Source organism: Carlito syrichta, unplaced genomic scaffold (assembly GCF_000164805.1).
Source record: "Carlito syrichta isolate Samal-C Ts95f unplaced genomic scaffold, Tarsius_syrichta-2.0.1 Scaffold58783, whole genome shotgun sequence".
Taxonomy (NCBI): Eukaryota; Metazoa; Chordata; class Mammalia; order Primates; family Tarsiidae; genus Carlito; species Carlito syrichta.
In genome coordinates, this window is record NW_007002879.1 from 61,299 (window position 1) to 79,796 (window position 18,498).

Genomic DNA, 18,498 nt, shown 5'->3' on the forward strand with positions numbered 1-18,498 from the left:
TACCTTAGGGATTTCTTAATGGGCTATCCCTGAAAGCAATTAATTCTCAGTTTTATGTGGCTTCTAATGCAAAATACATTGATGCAAATAGAATTTGAAATAAATTTCCTTCTAATATATTAATTAATTTTATTGCAACATCTCTGGAGGGTTTTTTTAAAAATATACTGTGGCTGAACTGTTTGCTATTTTTTACCTCTCATATCGACAGTCACAAAGAATCCCAGATACTTTGTTCATGTTTAAATTTTACAACATTTTATAGACTATTAAACATGGAACATCCTTGTGGAGACAAGAAATCGAATTTGTTCTTGAGGTTTCCAACTATTTGATTTGCAGGACATTCTCTAGCTGACAAACTTACAAAATAAAAACTGAAGCTAAACTGAGAGAGTGCTTTTTCCCTGACACATAAAAGGTGTCTCTCTGTCTTTCATCCTTTCTATAAGTGCATGTCAGTTTCGTAAAGAAATTTTCACATGTGGCTTTTATATTTCTCTCTCACAGTACAACTGCATGTGGTAGCACATTGTTTAATCTTCTCTAAAATAAAAGAGCATGAGGATTCATTTCTGTCTTGCCTTCTCGGTATCTTACAGGAACTCCAGGATGGCATCGGGCAGCGACAAACTGTTGTCAGAACATTGAATACAACTGGCGAAGAAATCATCCAGCAGTCCTCAAAAACAGATGCCAATATTCTACAAGAAAAATTGGGAAGCCTGAATCTGCGGTGGCAGGAGGTCTGCAAACAGCTGGCAGAAAGAAAAAAGAGGTAGTGTAACAGATAAAATAGAAATGCTAAAATTTTAGTAGAGCTATTTAAACTGTCCTTATACAAAAAGATTTCCCAAAAGAAGAATATAAGCAAGGTAAAAGGCACTATCTTGAAGGAACCCAATGACAGATAATCAACAGCAGTAAATAATTTTTTATTTTTTGTATACTGAATTATATAGTTGTTGCTAGTTAGATAGTGCTTTTCTGGTATTTTAAACTTTCAAATTTGTTTCAAAAAGCACACATAATTGCTTACATGTAAATGTCTTCAGTATATTCCAACTTTGACAAGCTGAATTTCAATTATTTTTTAAAGAAGATCAGAAAAAGCCATCACAAATCACTATTTTGTAGGAAAGACAACTCTTTGCTTCATTTTTAATAGCTTTGAATATGACTATGACGCTAACAAACACTATAGTAATACCTACCTCTAATTCCACTACATTTGTTAGTACATTCTTGAAGAGAGACTTGAGTCAAAAATGTCCAAATTCACAGGGGAAAACAAAACCCCCCAAAAATTCAATCATCATTTAAGTTTCCCTTGGAATGTATTAAAAGCACAGAAAGCCAAATATGCTGCTCCAGTTGGAAAACATAGATATTTTATAAATGGAATTTTGTATTATGCTTTCAGTTGTTGATGTTAATGTGTCTTGTTTCATAAGGGAAAACTTGGCCTTTATTTACCAAATAAGGCTCTTGTTATGAACAATGAAAACTCAGTTTTATTGCCAAGCCTACCTATAATCTACATAATAGGTAAATTTCAATATTCAGGGAACTGAAACAACTCACTGATATAAACGTCTTTGGTTAAGATGTATTAGAAAGAAGATTTTGAAATTATGTTCATTGTCTTTGCCCACCTCCTCTTGCCTTATTCTCATGTTGGATTATTCAGAAAGTAGATACAATTCATATTCTTATACAAAACAAACACATTGGTTGACACCTACAGACACACTCATCTTGCCAAAGTTAAAGAATAATAGAATCATCTAAAATATTTTTATGTTAAATCTTGGTTTAGATAATATTCTCGATTATATATAGATAAGATAAAAACTAAGTTTTGTAGTCAAACTACTTCCTTGGGTAAGTCATACTTTTTTCCAGATTAATATTCTTCTATGCATCTTACAAGTATTCCCTTACTTAGTCAACTGATTATGAACAGGTTTAAACCCGTATAATGTCATTTCTGATCTAGGATCAATCTACTCTAAGTTGAGATGGTAAGAAATGAACAGTGAAGAAAAATTGAATAGCATGCTATAAAACTATATATATCTTGAATTCATAAAGTAGATTAAGTTGATTTAGGAATTTTTTTCTATGTTATATACAAAGTGTTATTTCTTATTTTTAAATATCTTACTCACATAGTATTTGAATAGAGAATGTTAATATCCTCTCTGTTTACTCTCATGCTCCTAAATTTTCAAAATTTTGTTGCCTGTTATTGGCTTCTAAGTGCAAATTACAATTTATAAATAAGGATGAAACAATATGCCTATTCACCAAATAAGCTAAAAAATTTTAGATAAGTACATAGGAAAATGGTATATGCTGACTCTGTTGTGAAATATTATACAAATTGTAGGTTAATTACAGCTAGGGAATTGGTTGTAATTGGTTAGAAAAAATTTTCCCATCTAAACATTTTGACCTACATTAAATATTGCACTTTTGTGCTTTAAAAAGTCAAGATCAGCTTCCTTGAGTTTTTTTTTTTTTTTTTTTTTTAACTCGGCTTTTAAAGTTGTCTACTTCACGCTACATTTTAAAATAAATGTTAGCATATTTAAATTTCCACTGAGATCACTTTTGTAGCATACTTCCTCAGGATTTTTATATCACTTAAATTCTATAAAATGTAAAAATGTAATAAAATATGAGTGCCAGTTTTACCAATGTGTTCAGAGCTACTTCCAAGCATCTAGTAGCAAATCAGGTAAAAATAAATAAAATAAGACCTCATAAAGAAAATGTTAACCTAACAATTGTGGAAGGGCTGTAATCATAAAACTATTGTTAATCAGTAGTATGCAATCAGTGCAACCCAAGCAGAATTTAGAAGGAAATAGAAGTTATTGTACAGGTGAAAAATAAGATGCCTATTCAACTTAACAGCAGTATTCTTGGTTTGTATTGGGCTTTAAATACAGCTGTTAGACATATTTAGTCCAAGGACACCCATGAAATAAAGTGCATAATTTAAGCAAATAAGTCTATGAGTACTATTTGTAGCCTAATAGCTACATAATTTTAAGCCTTTCTCCTTGAAAATGCAAGATATCAGAAATATGAAATGAAAATTCTCAAAAGTTAAGTAGTGGGCATCCATTAAGGTTAGTCTATTGGAAGCAAATGAAGTATAAAATATAGTCAATTAGCTGTGTAATTTAAGATAGAAAATTCACTGTGGTTTCCATTATGTAGCAGAAGAACTAGATAATATCTATAGGTTTAAGCATGATAGTGATGAGGCTAATGATGGTTTAGCCATGAAAATGATCTTGGGGTATGACGAGATGCAAATGAAAACCTATTGGCTATAAAAAGAAGTCACAGGTTAAAGCAAAACAAGCTTATGTGCAAAGGTTCTTAAGCCCAGGTCCATGGATAGAATCCAAAGGGGTCCATGATTTTGAATGGAGAAAAAAATACCACGTTGTTTTAACTAACCTCTAACTGAAATTGTGCATCCCTTTCCATTTTGAATGTAGGCAAAAGACCACAGTAATACTAGTAGTACTTATGAAATTTCAGGTATTTTCATGTCTCACTAAAGTTATTGTAGGTATTTAAAAATATTGTTCATGCTTATTACCACTTCAGAACTGCAGTAGTTATTAGATCTGCATTTTATTTTTTAATGTAATCATTTCATTTATTGTGTCAATAAATATTCACATGTATAACTATATCACAAATTTGTCTTGGTAATAGTTTTATAATTGTAATTCCATATAATTGGTTTTGTTTAGATTCTTATGTATTTTATATTATGGACTTAAAAACATTAGTATGAGGAATCCTGGACCTCACCAGATTGCCAAGGAGTTCCATGGCATAAAAAATGATCCTAACTGTATTTAGTTAGCTACCTGTTTATCTGCCCAGAACCTCATCCTAATTTACTATGGTTTTGGTCATTTTAATATGCAGTCACCATCTTCATACAGTCCTTTTCTTCTGGAGTACTCTGGGAGAAAATGGACCAGTCAAGGAACTGTGGGGAGCCAGGCTTTCAGGCAATGGGTTGTTGACAACATAATGAAGAGGATTTTATTTAGAATAATGTCAGTTGATAAAAGATTGAATGAAAGGGGGGAACAAGGTGATGGGAAATGGAGTTTCTAAACTGAGGAGTGTCTGAATCATAACCTTTAGCAATAAAAACTGATTTCAAGAGATTATAGTTCCTCCTTTTAGACAAATGTGATATTACTTTCTTTATTTCACAGATGAGGCAATTCTTGTACTAACATGCATTGAGGAATAATGGTTTTAATTTAAATGGTACTCAATTGAAAATATTTTTTGAAATTTTTCTTTCCTCGAAATTTTTTCAGTGAAAAAAAAAATTTCAAGTACATTGAAAATTCAAATACATGTGAAATGAATACCCATATACCTTCCTCTCCTCTTCCTAACTTCCTAGAGTCTACAATTGCTACCATTTTGCAATATGTGGGAGGACCAAAAAAAAAAAAAAAACGGAATTTTTTTGAAAGGCAGATCCCTTGTACAGGCTTCCCCTGCTAGGTTAGCGTTCCAGGAACCTATCAACATCAGTGTACCAACTAGCATTGTTGTGTGAGACTGTGTTTGGCTTCAGTTAATTTTTTTTGTTTTAGATTCTTTCAATGTGTTTGCCCATTTCTTGATGGGTGATTTATGCGCGCACCTGCCCACACCATGCTTGAGTGTTCAGCAGTTTTAAACCAAAAACAGAATGATCCTCGTGCCCCACACTCCCTATTCACCCTATCTCACCCTGAACAACTATTTTTTTGTTTCCCGGATGAAAAGAGTCCTCAAAGAAAAACATATTGCTGATGTGGAAGAGGTGAAACCAAAAAAGACAGAAACACTAAATGATTTCAAAATTGAAGAGTTCAAAAACTGACTTGAGCAGTGGAAAAAACGTCTTGCTATATGTATTGCTTCAAAGGGAGAGTACTTTGAAGGTGACTGAAGCTTAAACATGTAAGAAAAAAATACACATTTATATAAATAAATTCCGGATATTTTGGGGTCCTCTCATGCGTACTTTTTCTCCCTTCCTCTCTGCCACCTTTCTGTGTTTTTTAAATATATGGTATAATACACAAACCATACATATACAGATACTTTCTGTTATTTCAACACTTGCAAATACATTATAAATACCATTATACTTTATCCTGAAATATGAGCATGCTATATATAACCATGCTTGTTTATCAAGCTTCCCAAATTAAACATAATACCATATTATTTAATATCCATTCCATATTCAAATTTCCCCAATAGTTCAAAACTGTATTTTATGTTTTGGTGAGGTTTTTGTGGTACCATTATCCCACCATTATGCCTCTTTAGAATTTTTAGTCTATAATAGCCCTCCCACTTTTTATTTCTACTGATATTGACATTTGAAAAACTGAGGACAATTGCTTCCAAAAATGTCGCACTTTCCTTGATTTGTCTGAAATATTTTGCCCCTCACAGCATTACTTAATTTGTTCTCTACTCTCTAAATTTCTTGTAAAATGAAAATTGAGTCTAAATAAAACTTGAAAAGACGTAAATCAAACATTTTTGCTATAATACTTAATATAGGAGGATGTGTACTTCGTATTACATCACATCAGGAGAAACATAATATGTAGTCCCGCTTTAAGTGCTGCTAAGTTTGATCACTTGGCTAAGGTGGTAACCATCAGATCTTGCATTGAAATGTTACATATTTTTCTTTTAAATCAATAAGCTATCTAATGGTTTTAGTATCCATTGATGATCCATTGCTAACTCAATTATTATTCAGGTTTGCAAAATGAATGTTTTCCTAATCCTGACATGATCCTACATTTACCAGTTGACTTTTGTATGCTAAAAAAAAACCAGCAAAGCTTTATTTTTTAAAAGTCTTTATTGATGTCAATATAGATTCATAGATGCTTATATATTCAATGTTAATAGGAATTACAGTTGTTGTTTTTGACCAATGGGAGCTCCTTTGAGCTTTCTGCTCAATTGACCCAGGGTTACCTCGGACTTTCCATACCCCGGATTTGGAATTAACCATTTTATCTAGGACCTTTGGTTTCTTTTAGAGGGGAATGGCATATAGAAACCCAGATCTGGGAAGTAGTCACTCTCAGAAATGTATTGGCACCTTTCTGGCAAGCAGCTCCAGGGGAAATAATGTTTTCAAATTATTTTCCCGAGAATACTTGAAAACATTCTTTCAGGATACATTGAAACTCAAAGTAAATCTAGACATGTTTAAAAAAAACCCTTATTGTATGAAACAATGTACAATCTGTAAATTATTATTCATTGAAACCTCTCTACTTCTGAATTTTTGAAACAAAGTTTACCTGTATATAATCTATGCTGGCTTGCTATGCAATTTAATGGTGTAAATAAGATAATGGGAGGCATCTGTAAATGTACTTAAAGGAAGAAAGCATTATTTCAAAATCTTAGCTCATTGTTTGCATGCAAATGACGCTGTTAATTAGAAATGAGCCTTATTTAATTTATTAAAGTAGGCCTGGTACGACCTCTTCTTGAAATTCTCCGTTAGCAATTCCTACTACCCTATGCACTCCTTGTAAGACAACTGTTTTATCTTAAAGTCTTCTTTAACTTCAGCTTATCACTAATTCAGACTTCCCTATCCAAATAGTTTTAGTTTTTACTTTCAACCAAACAGCTTTTCAGCACCTTATTTCCTACATATTAAAAGCCAATATTTTTAATATGATTCCAATGTTTCTTCAAAGTGTGCATTATCTTTTCAATGTATCTATGTACCCAATGTACCCAATGTATCCATGTCAACCAGTGCTAAAAGCCTGCTCACACATTCACATGCTGCCTCCAGTCCCAACTCCAGTCCACCTGCTCTGTTCTTGAGCTTCCTTGTTTCTCACTGCCAGTTTTGACCTTGATTCTCTCTTCACCTAGCCCAGAGTTTGTAAACAAAATACCCCAGGCCGAATCCTGAATGTATGCAATGTTTTTTGCTCAGGCATTGTTTTTAAATAATTGCCAACATTTAAAAATAGAGAGACTTCATCTTTTTAAAAAATAGGGATTACTCGTTTTTTTTGAAAATTTAGATCTGGCTACTAGGCACTCATTCCCACATTCTCGTTTGGCACCATCAGCTGCAACTGAGTAACAGATGTTTCAGACTCTTGCTACTCAAAATGTGGTCTTTGGTTCAGAGCACAGACGTCACCTGGGAGTTGCTAAGAAATGCAGAATCTAATAAATCACAGTCAGCATTTTAACAAGATTTCCAGGTGATTCATGTGCACATTAAAGTTTGAGAAGCACAGCTTTGGGTAAGCAAGCTTTGTCCTCAGTTTGCAACACCTGTTCCACTCTGCCTGTTTACATTAATTGCTTTCCCATAGACATTTTATTTTATAATATCTCATACAGACCTTTGTGTAATGATAATTATGGTAAAGGTGGTGGTGTTGGTGGTGATGATGATAATACTAAATATTGCCAGGCACTGTTCCAATGTCTTAAATAGCTCAATTCCTATAGCAATTCCATGAAATATTTGTTATTCTGCTTTCAGTTTTACAGAAAGGCAGTGGGGGGCACAGATTGGTAAAGCTCTTTGCCTCAGATCATATAACTAACAAGTATTTGAACGAGGATATAGACTCGGTCTAACTCCAGAGTCCTTGTACAGATCTGATTTTGCAGTATTTATCTTAGTTTTGTCCTTTAGGATTCTCTAGTATATATTTCTAGTTTCTGTTCACCAATATTTCACTTAGCTGGTCACACCTAGTAGCAAGGAAATTAGAAATAAAATTTGTTCAGACTTATCTTTCCAACCATGTTGTGTATAATTTTTTTCAAATAGAACAGAAGCACTAATGGCCTAATATTTTCTGTTCTTCGAGTTTTTAAAAAAATTTACTTTTGTTAAATTGCCTTTTCCCTTATTTTCTTTCTTTTCAAGGTCCTACTCATTCCTTAAGTCTCGGTCTAAATGCTATTTCCTCAATGAATGTGACCTGCTCTTCTCAAACAGAAGCAGTTTGTTCTCTTGAAGTTTTTCTTCTTCCTTTTTATAACACTCATATGACATTTTATATATCTATCACATATCATATCTATTTACATACTTTTTTCTCATCAATACTGAAAACTTCATGAGGGCAGGGTAGTATCTTATTCTTATCTTTATAACCCATAGCACTTAGCAGAAAGCCTGGTATGTTTTAGATGGCAGGTAAATATTTTCTTAATTTAAATGGTAAAAGTTTGTACTCACATTCAAATTGAACTTAGCATTTAAATCTTCAAACTTCACATTATTAGAAAGGTTAAAAATAAATCTAAAGATTCAAAACCAATTTTTTATGATTTTATAGTGTTATATTTCTATAGAGATGTTTTTAATTCTGGAAATTGGACTTGATCCTGTCTAATCTTAAAAAATGGAGAGATCTTGATTAATAATTAATGTTTTAGGTGTTCTTCAGAATTTAATGTTCTTAAGGGACAAGTAATTTTAATTTCCATCGCTAGTTATGGCAAAAAAGAAACTCTGATTTAAATATTTTGTTAACATTTATTTACCTCAGTCTCATCCTGACTAATACATTTTCGGTGAATTAAGTAGGAATTATCTCTGAAACTGGATATTTTATTCTTATCTAGCCTATAGCCACAGGATGTTTTAGATGCAGTCCATATCACCAAAGAGCTATTTTTAGATTGTTCACAGAGGATTGTGCAGATATTATTATCCACAGGTGTCTATGGAAAAGCTGGTCTCTTCCCATCTGTTCTCTGATGACTCTTGAAAAGCTTTCAAGGACATTCATAATTCTTCATCAAAATACTATGAAAATTAGCTTCATAGTTAATCCCTTTAATGTCATATTTTATTTTTTGCAACTTGGCAAATTCTAGTGAAACTGACTAGCTGGAGCTAGATATGCTGTTGCATTGACTGGTACTGATGATATCACTCTATAGATAGACAAGTGAATGCGTTTTGTGGCCTTCCATGCACTTTTATGTGGCTGGGGAAGTAGAAGTTCGGCAAAGTTTGTCAGGGAGCATGATCTCTGAGATGGACCTTGAAAGCTGGGTGGAGTAAAATGAATAATAAATGGACATGCCACAGAGAATAAGTTGCAGGAGCAAAATCACTGAAACAGGAAAAAGTGGCCTACATAAGGACTACGCACAGTTCAGTATAGAGAATTTCTCTTAAACAACCACCATTTAATTTATTCCTCTAATTATCCTAAGCTCTTCACAATCTATATAAAATACCAAGTTTTTAATAACAAACTGAGTGGTGGATATTAGTAATTTGTAGGTGGTTTGGTAAGGTTTTCAAGTATCCTTTGTGGTACCATGTACATTGATTCCTACCATTTGAAATATGTTCCTCAAGAGTCAACAATGCGTGGTTTCCAACCTGTCTGTGTAAGATATTCTTGTTTTTAATTTTTTAAAAAATTAATTAAATATCACAAACCAATGAAATGGGAATGGAAAGACAAGAGAATTGTGGTTTCTATGAAATCTAAGTTGAATTCTTTAGAGGACTTGATAAAAGTCATTAGCAAAAGAAAATGTTATTGAATTAGATGTAGGTGGTATGTTTAAGATCAGGGATGAGGAGTAGAAACCACACAATTTGGAAGTATTTTGCATTTAGGTTATTTCGAGTGTCTTTAAATCTGGCTCCACTTTAAACAAAACCACTCTAAAAACCACAGATGACGTACTGCTATACAAGTGTTTTGTGCAAGAAAAAAATCTTCAATTAGTAGATCTTTACTCCAGGAAAGTTTTGGACCCCATACCAAATAAGAGGTGAATTAATGACCATTTATATGTTCTAAGAAAAATAAAATGTTTGAATATGTGTACATAAATTTATATAATCCCTTCAATTTCACAATATATCTTCTCAAACTTCCTTTCTACTCATCCTAATCAGGTATGGTAAAGAGACTTCCTTTTTATATGTCTAAAGGATGAAGTATGATGTGACGACAAATGGAGCAGTCAAGATAAACCAAGTCATGAAAGATTTTAAATCTCAAATAACTTTTTTGCCAGAGTAGGATAGAAGTATGTTGGAAAGTTTTTAAATGATTTCTATTTGTATCCTCATGTGCCCCTTTAATAGTTGAGATCAGGGTGAAATAAAGAGAATGAGACTGGTGACAGGGTGATTCAAGTTAAATAGTTTCAGATTAGGGGCAATGCATGAGTTGAACAGAACTTATAAAGATGTGACAGATGCAAGATATACTTGATAGAGAAATCTCAACCAACTTAGTTATTGATTTGATGGGATGGTGAGGGAGAATGAAAGAAGAATTCTCAGATGGCCCCTTTTCCAGGTTTTTGGTTTTGGAAACTAGCTGAATGGAATGCTGTTAGTTAGACTAGAAAATACAAAAGAGAGTAAACAGATTGAAAGAGGAAAGCAAATCACATATACAGAGTTCAATCTGGGAGATAAGAGGTTTAAGGGGGCTGTGGAACACTTAAAACAAGGTAGTCATTAAACATGTATTTGAATGTGTAAGTCTGAACATTAGGAGGAAGACAAGGTTTGAAACTACTGAACTTTTTTTTCTCTACGTAGAGATAGTAGCAATCCTCATTCAACTAACTACTTGTCAGTGTGATCCTTTTCTCAGGTGATTTACTTGTTAACCAGTAAACAAAACAGAGGTCCCAGAGTACACATTAATCATTAAGCACTGCTGTAGAAAAGGGGTTCAGGTTTCAGGAAGCCACTGTGGCAGATGAGCACTAGTGGTGACTAAGGAACAAAATCAGAAAGGTTGGTGAACAAAATACTGGGGATACATGAGGAAAAACTTATCACAACACACAGGAAAATAAGTTAAAAAATTGAATCCTACAGATCTCAGATCAGAACTCAGTTATTTTAGTTTGGGACATGCTAGTGAAAGGATGTCTACTTGCATATTTAAAGTACCAGTACATGGTTCATTTTATTATAATGCAAATTGTGACTACAAGCGTAGCTAAAAAACCTGTAACCTGCAAAATAAACACATAAAACATGCTCCAATAAGACTCTTCACATGGTGTCCTACACATGCACAGTCCCTTTAAGGCTATTGCTGTCTAAGTCCATCTGTCCATTTGACCCAACAGCAACTGCACTACGACAGTTTGACTTTAAAAAAAAAAAAAGAAACAGGACAGGCCAGTTGCAGTGGCTCACACCTATAGTCGCAGCTCTTTGGAAGGCCAAAGTGAGAGGATTGCCAGAACTCACAGGTTCGAGACCAGCCTGGGCAACTTGGCGAGGCCTCATCTCTACAAAAAATTTTTAAAAATTAGCTGGGCATGGTGGCACACCTGTAGTTCCAGCTACTTGGAAGGCTGAGGCGGAAGGATCGCCTGAGCCCAACAGGTTGAGGCTGTGGTGGCCATGAGCGTACCACTGCGCTCCAGCCTGGGTGACAGAGTGAGACTCCGACTCAAAAAAAAAAGAAAAGAAAAAACAGGCCAAATGACATTTTCCATTTATTTTCTTTGTTGCTGAGGAAACTTGAATTGCTAACCTTTGAAACCTGTCCTGTGAGATGTATTTCACTTTAGAAGCACTCATTTCCAAAGTGCTTTTTATGTTAGAATCACAAACCATCACATTACTAAAAAGGAACACAATATCCACAGGTCAGTAGAGCTATTTCTGTTCACAAAGAACACCCAATGTCCTGAGATGAAAAATGTGTTGATCACTTTATTGATTCCTTCCCTTGGTTTAATATAATTAAAGAATGTCTTAAATTTGAATATTAAGTCTATTATCATGTTCCTTTTAACAATTCCCTTCTGTTTTACTAATTATGCATTGTTATAGTTTGACCATTATTATAAATTAAATTGATCATAATATGATTTTTTCCTATATAAGTTAATTTGAATTAAAGTATTTTTATTTTCTCTTTTTCTATACTATGATAAATACGTTTTTACAAACCCTTTCTAAAATATAATGTACTGTAAATGTGTGAACTACTAATCTAATAATTTTTCACTTACTATTATGATGGTGAATGTGTAATCATCTTCATATTTTCAGCAAAAGGCCTTATCTCATATTTCACAGGAACCTCCCCCCAATTAAATATTCTCTCTCCTGAATGCACGCAAGCACAATTATAGCTTTACCCTTTTTCTACTACCTTCCTATCCCTAACCAGGTGAATGTTTTTAGCTCCCAAGATTGAAACATAAATATATTACAAATATTCCTTTCCAAATTATGTTTCACTGTACTTGTCAGAGTTCTTAGCTGTGAATAACAGAATTCAGTTTCAGTTGATATAAGCAGAAATGAATGTTATGTGAAGGATATAGACTTGGTCCCATTCCTAAAAGGAGGAACAGAAAACTAACTGAAAAATGGACAGAACCTCAAAAAAGGACTCAGCTTCAAGGATCATAGTCCAAATCATACCTTAGGTCTAAATGCTGCCATCAACCATTCTATCACTGCAGACACTGGGTAAAGAGTAGTACTTGTACTGGAAAGAATTCTAGAGCGTGCCTTATAATTATTTGACATTCATTCCAGATTTAGAAACTGAACTTTCCTCATTCAGTTCAATTCTCATTTGGGGATTTCCTTCCACATAATCAGGGTGTTCAGAGTCTGGGAAACCAAAGTTAACAAATGTTTCCTACTCCCCCTTCCTAGTTATCATCCCATTAGTGTCCTTTTTGTAGTCACTAATACTTAAACACATATGTTCTTTATTATCACATCTCTCTCATGCTTTGCTTTAAATCTACACCACTACTCAGAAATCATTATTGTCAAAGGCACCAATGATTTTTTTGTAGTTCAATCCTCTGAACACATCTTAGTCTTACTTTATGTGGGTCACGTGTCACACGAACTAACCACTTACCATATTAGCACTTTCTCCTATCTTGTCTTCCATGTAACTACTCTTATCTGATTTTATTCTTACCTCTATGTGTAGTTTCTTTTGCTTTTGATGGTGCTCCTTCTTTTACCTGTATCTCATGCCCTGCTGTTTGTCAGGAACTTGTCCTCAACCTTCCCTTTCTCATTCTATATAGTTTCCCTTGTTATCCATAGCAACAACCGCAGCTCCCACTGTATTCATTATAATCAAATCCAGACAGATTCTGAAAAAGAATTATAATGACTAAAACAAGGTAGAAATGTAGCCATCTTCATGTAAAAAAAAAAAAAAATCTGCCACTAAGTATTCCAAGGCTGATATCATTGCTCTGTGATGTCCAAGACCCAGGTTCCTTCTATCTTGCAAGTCTGCAGCCTTTAGTGTGGCACTTACACTCATGGTCTAAGATGACTATTAGATCTCTAGTTACCACAACTGATTTTCAGGCTGCAGGGTGTAGAAAGTGGACAAAAAGAGTATATCCCTACCCTTTTTTAAAAACTTTATGGAAGGTCTACGTAACACTGTCACTTACATCTCATTGGTCAGAATTTATTCTCATGACCATTCCAAACTGCAATGGATGATCAAGCTGCCATGAAATGGATCATGGGGTAGGTAGTTAAGCAGTTTCTGCAAAAACCATTTATCTCATTTTAGGTCCTAAGTCTAATATTTTGCCCAACATAGGCTCAGATTAGACCTATATATCTAGCTTTAAATAGAGCACTTCTTCTTCTAAGCCTGGAAGCCTTTTCAAAATCAACATGTCCAAATTTTATTATGTCCTATTTCTCCACAAACTCTACTGTGAGTAGTATCACTATTCATTCATTTGCTCAAGCTTAAAACTTGGAAGTTATTAGAGAATATTAATGATGCTACGTTTTGTGTGTTTACTCTGCAAAAAGACTTTGATGAGACTTTACATATATTTCCCAACATAATCTTTACAATAACTCAGTTATAAAGACCTTTGAATTCCATCACCTTATCTGACTGTGAGATGGTAAGAAAGCGTGGACATATTCTTAATGTTCATAATACAAATTATCAAATTACAGCTCAAAGAAGATTAAGATATTTGACCAAGGCTAACCAAAGTTATAGAAGGATTCAGAATTAAAAGTCAGTGATTTGGACTCAAATTTGTGCCTTTTCCTTTATTGTTACATATTATCATATTTAACTATTGAACAAAGCAGTTAATATGGATGGCAAGGACAAGACAGATAAACAAACGTGTTTGCCACCACTTTTATGACTCTCCCACTCCAATTAAACAGTCTCAAGCCCATGTCTTCTCAGGTGTGTGCTTCCTCCAATATCTAAAAAACCTTACTGTATTTGATGATATACTTATGAGTTTTAGTGGTGTGAAATTTGGGGAATAAATAAAGATTGAAGAATGAAGAAGAAGGTTGAGTAAAAGCAAAATAACTAGAAAGTCAAGGTTTATTTACACAGTGAAGAGGACAGGAGAATACCTGAATGAGGATATGCTTCATTAAGCATATTCCATTTCTTCAATGTTCTGTCACTTGTCAATAGGTTCCTTTTGTTGATCAAAAATTTTAAATTATAATTCTTTTTCAATGATCTTTTATCGTTGAACTGGGTTTGTGTTGGTGTAACTCTGAAAAATACGGGTCATGTGGAGCCCTGGATTTGATTAGGTTTACATATGAGAACCAACCTCTAATTTTACAAACTGATATAATTATTTTGAACAAATGATCAGAGCCAAATTATGACAAAAATAGCTTGTTTGTCCCACTGATTAATTTGGTGTTTTCTTGACATTTAACATTTTACTAGGTAGTGAAAAATAATAATTAGAGTTGAGGTTGTCCATTAAATAAACCTGGCAACTAAATGCTAGGTAATAGTCACCTGTTTTCACTTGTGCTTATTATATTTGGAAATAAATAAAATGGTGCTTAATTTTTATTTTATTCTTTTTTTCTTCTGAAAGTTATTTAGATTATCTGAGTCTCATTTTACTCATTTAAAAATAAAAATAATATTGCATATTTAGCATAGTTACTACAAGGAGCAAAAATAATGTAAATAAATTGAATATCCCTGGGTCTAGCACATGAGTAGGTGCTTAGAATTTAGTCTCTGGATCATGACTTCTGTGATGGAGAAGTCAGTAGCTCAACAAATCTACTCACCCCAAAACAACAATAAATTGGACACACTGGACAAAACATTTAATGACTCTGCATATCAACTAAAGGCATACAACAAATTGAAAAGTGAAGATTCATGACAAAAGTTCTGAACTTTAAATAAGAACAGTGTGAGTCTGTGATTTATTTCCCTGGGATTGCTCCCAGTTCTTTGCCCCTAACTTGGTCAGCATAGTAGTTCTATGAGGGTGAAACAATCTTTGAAAATCACCCACTTCACCACCATAGTGATCGACTTTATCTGAAGCAAAATGAGAAACTCCATGCCTAGATGCATCATCACTAACACTAGAGACCTGGATGGCAAATGAAAAAGCAGACTTGTAACTCAGTTGGCCTAAAGTTATAGTTTTGATTGAGGCAAGTAACTGACTTCCTAGGAATTCATTTAAAAGGCATATATGAGAAATGAAATGTCATAACGGACCTAAATAAGAACTCTATGTGTCTTCTTTATGAAGACTTAAAAAGTGCTGGAACTTTGAATACACTCCCTAATGCAAATAGAGATCTATTAACAAAAGTTGGCTTGAGGTATTTAAGATTAACTGCTAACCAGCTATTGCTTAATAACAACTAAGCAGTGCTTAACTTTAGGAATCTAGGCATAAAGTTTGTTTTTTGCTCATTAACTGAGAAGGGACGTCAACAGCCACATTCTGTGGGGAAAAAGATTTCACAGATTTTATCCTGACAAGATGCTGCAATTTTAAAAACAAAAACCCTGGATATACAAAGGGAGATGAGAATTTAGACCTGCTTCAATATATTGTTTAAAATGTAAAATTTTCAATAATAAATTATGATACATTCGAAGACACAGAAAACTGTGACCCCTTTCTCAAGGGAAAGAGTAGACAATAAAAATTGTCTCTGAATTGTCCCAGGTTGTAGCAAACAAAGAATTCAAAGTTTCTATTATAAATGTTCTCTGAACTTCTTGTATTTGGATCACTAAATCTCTAGCAAGAACAGAGAGGTTTTCCTTGATTAAGAAAACCTTGTTTAAAGAATTAGAAGAGAGTATGATGGCAATGACAACAAATAGAGAGTATCTCAACAAAGAGATACACATTATTTTTTTAAAAGAACAAAATGGAAATTGTAAAATTAAAAAGTGAAATAACAAAACTGAAAACTTTGCTAGTAGGCTCAAGAGAAGATTTGAGATGACAGAAAAAAGGATCAGTAAGCTTGAAGATAGATAAATAGAATTTATCCAATTTGAAGAACAGAGAAATAAAAAGTGAAAAAATAAAAAACCAAGACTCAGAGACTGGTGAGAAAACATTGAGTATATCAACATAAGTGTTATAGGAGTTCCAGAAAGAAAGGGGCAGAAAAATAATTTGAAGAAATAATGGTAAAACCACTTCACAAATATGATGTAGCTCAAGTAGAAAAACATAAAGAGATCAAATACAAAAATATCAGAGTCAAGGTATTGAAATAGTTTCAACTGAAACTATTAAAAGACAAATGGAAAAATCTTAAAAACAGCCAGAGAAAAATGACTTATCATGTAAGGAGAAACACAATATGATTGACAATTAATTTCGCATCATAAACAATAGAGGCCAGAGGCAGTAGAATAACATATTCAAAGTTCTAAAGGAAAACAAAATTTACAACCAAGAATTCTATATGAAGCAAAACTATCCTTCAAAATGAAGATAAAATAAAGATATTACCAAATTAAGAATGAGACATTCTTGCCAGCTAACCTGATTTACAAGAAAAATAAAGGAAGTCTCTCAGGCTGAAAGGAAATGATATTCAGTAACTCAAATCCACATAAAGAAGTGAAGAGTAACAGAATTTGTAAATATATAGGTAAATATAACTCTCAACTTTTAAAAAAATACATAAGATTGCATAAAAATTATAATATTGTATTTTTGTGTCTATAGTATACATAGATGTATTGTTATGACAATAATTGCACAAAGAAGGAGGAGGAGGAAATATGGAACCTATCAGAGCAAAATTTCTCTATTTTACTGGAACTAAATTAGTTTTGATCTTAAGTACATTATGATAAATTAGAATGGATGTGTAATCTTAATAGCAAGCACTAAAAAAAGTGATAAAACCTAAAAATTATCTATTTAACAAGAATAGGTAGTAAAAGAAAAACAGAGAAAAAATATATGAACTATATAGAAAAAATACAAAATGGAAGATGAAAATCCAACTATAGATTGAGCATTCCCATTTGAAATTCAAAATGCTCAAAAATCTGAAACTTTCTGGGAGCCAATATGATGTAACAAATGGAAAATTTCACACTCAACCTCATTTGACAGGTCACAGTCAAAACACAGTCCAAATTTCGTTTCATGCCCACATTTATCTATAATAATGTATAAAATTACCTTTGGGCTATGTGTATAAGATGTCTATGGAACATAAATGAATTTCGTATTTAGACTTGGGTACCATTCCCAATATATATCATGATGTATATGCAAATATTCCAAAATCCAAAAAAAAAACACAAAATCTGAAAATCTTCAGGTCCCAAGTATTTCAGATAAGGAATATTCAACCTGCATGTTAATAATTAAATATGTGTATACTAACACTCTAATTAAAAAGTAATAATTTCAGACTCAAACATTTTTAAAATCCAACCATAATTGTTTCATTAAGAAAAATATTGGAGCCAAGAACATATAATTCGAAAGTGAAAAGGTGGAAAAAGATTTACCATGCTAATAGTATCCATAAGAAAAATTGAGTGACACTAATATCAGACAAAATAGACTTTAAGAGAAAATATGTTACTAGTGACTGAGAAAAATATTAATAATTATTGAAAGGATAAGTTCTTTGGAAGATATAACTGTAAATTTATATATAATTAACAGAAAAACCTCAAATTTTATGATGCAGAAAATAACAGAATTCACAGAAGAATTAGACATTTCAGCAATAATTACTGGAGACAAATGTTGGCAGAACCAATTAGACAGAAAATAAGAAATGATATGGAAGACTTTACCAAAACTATTAACCAGCTTGACCAACTAACATTTCTAGAATACCCCACCAAATGACTGCATAACATATATGATTTTAAAATGCACATATAATTTTCACTGAGCTAAATGATAAAACAAATCTCATTAAATGTAAAAGTTTTGAATTAATAAAAATTAATAAACTGTACATTCTTGTGATGTATCAGAATTAAACCTGAATTCAACAACAAAAAGTAATTTGAGAGATATTGAGATACTTGGAAATTCAACAACTTCTAAACCATCCATTGATCAAAAAATAAATCAAATGGAAAATTAGAAAATATTTTGAAC

General features: G+C 32.9%; 1 protein-coding gene across 1 annotated transcript in view; it reads left to right on the top strand.

Moving 5' to 3' along the window:
* Nucleotides 1-510: 510 nt before the first annotated feature.
* Nucleotides 511-18,498, top strand: part of LOC103251561 (dystrophin-like) — a gene marked incomplete at both ends in the record, with an annotated part of 504,158 nt that continues 486,170 nt past the window's right edge. The window contains one exon of the mRNA XM_008050158.1: nucleotides 511-778. Coding sequence (XP_008048349.1) covers nucleotides 511-778 — 268 coding nt within the window. The remainder of the gene's footprint in view (nucleotides 779-18,498) is intronic.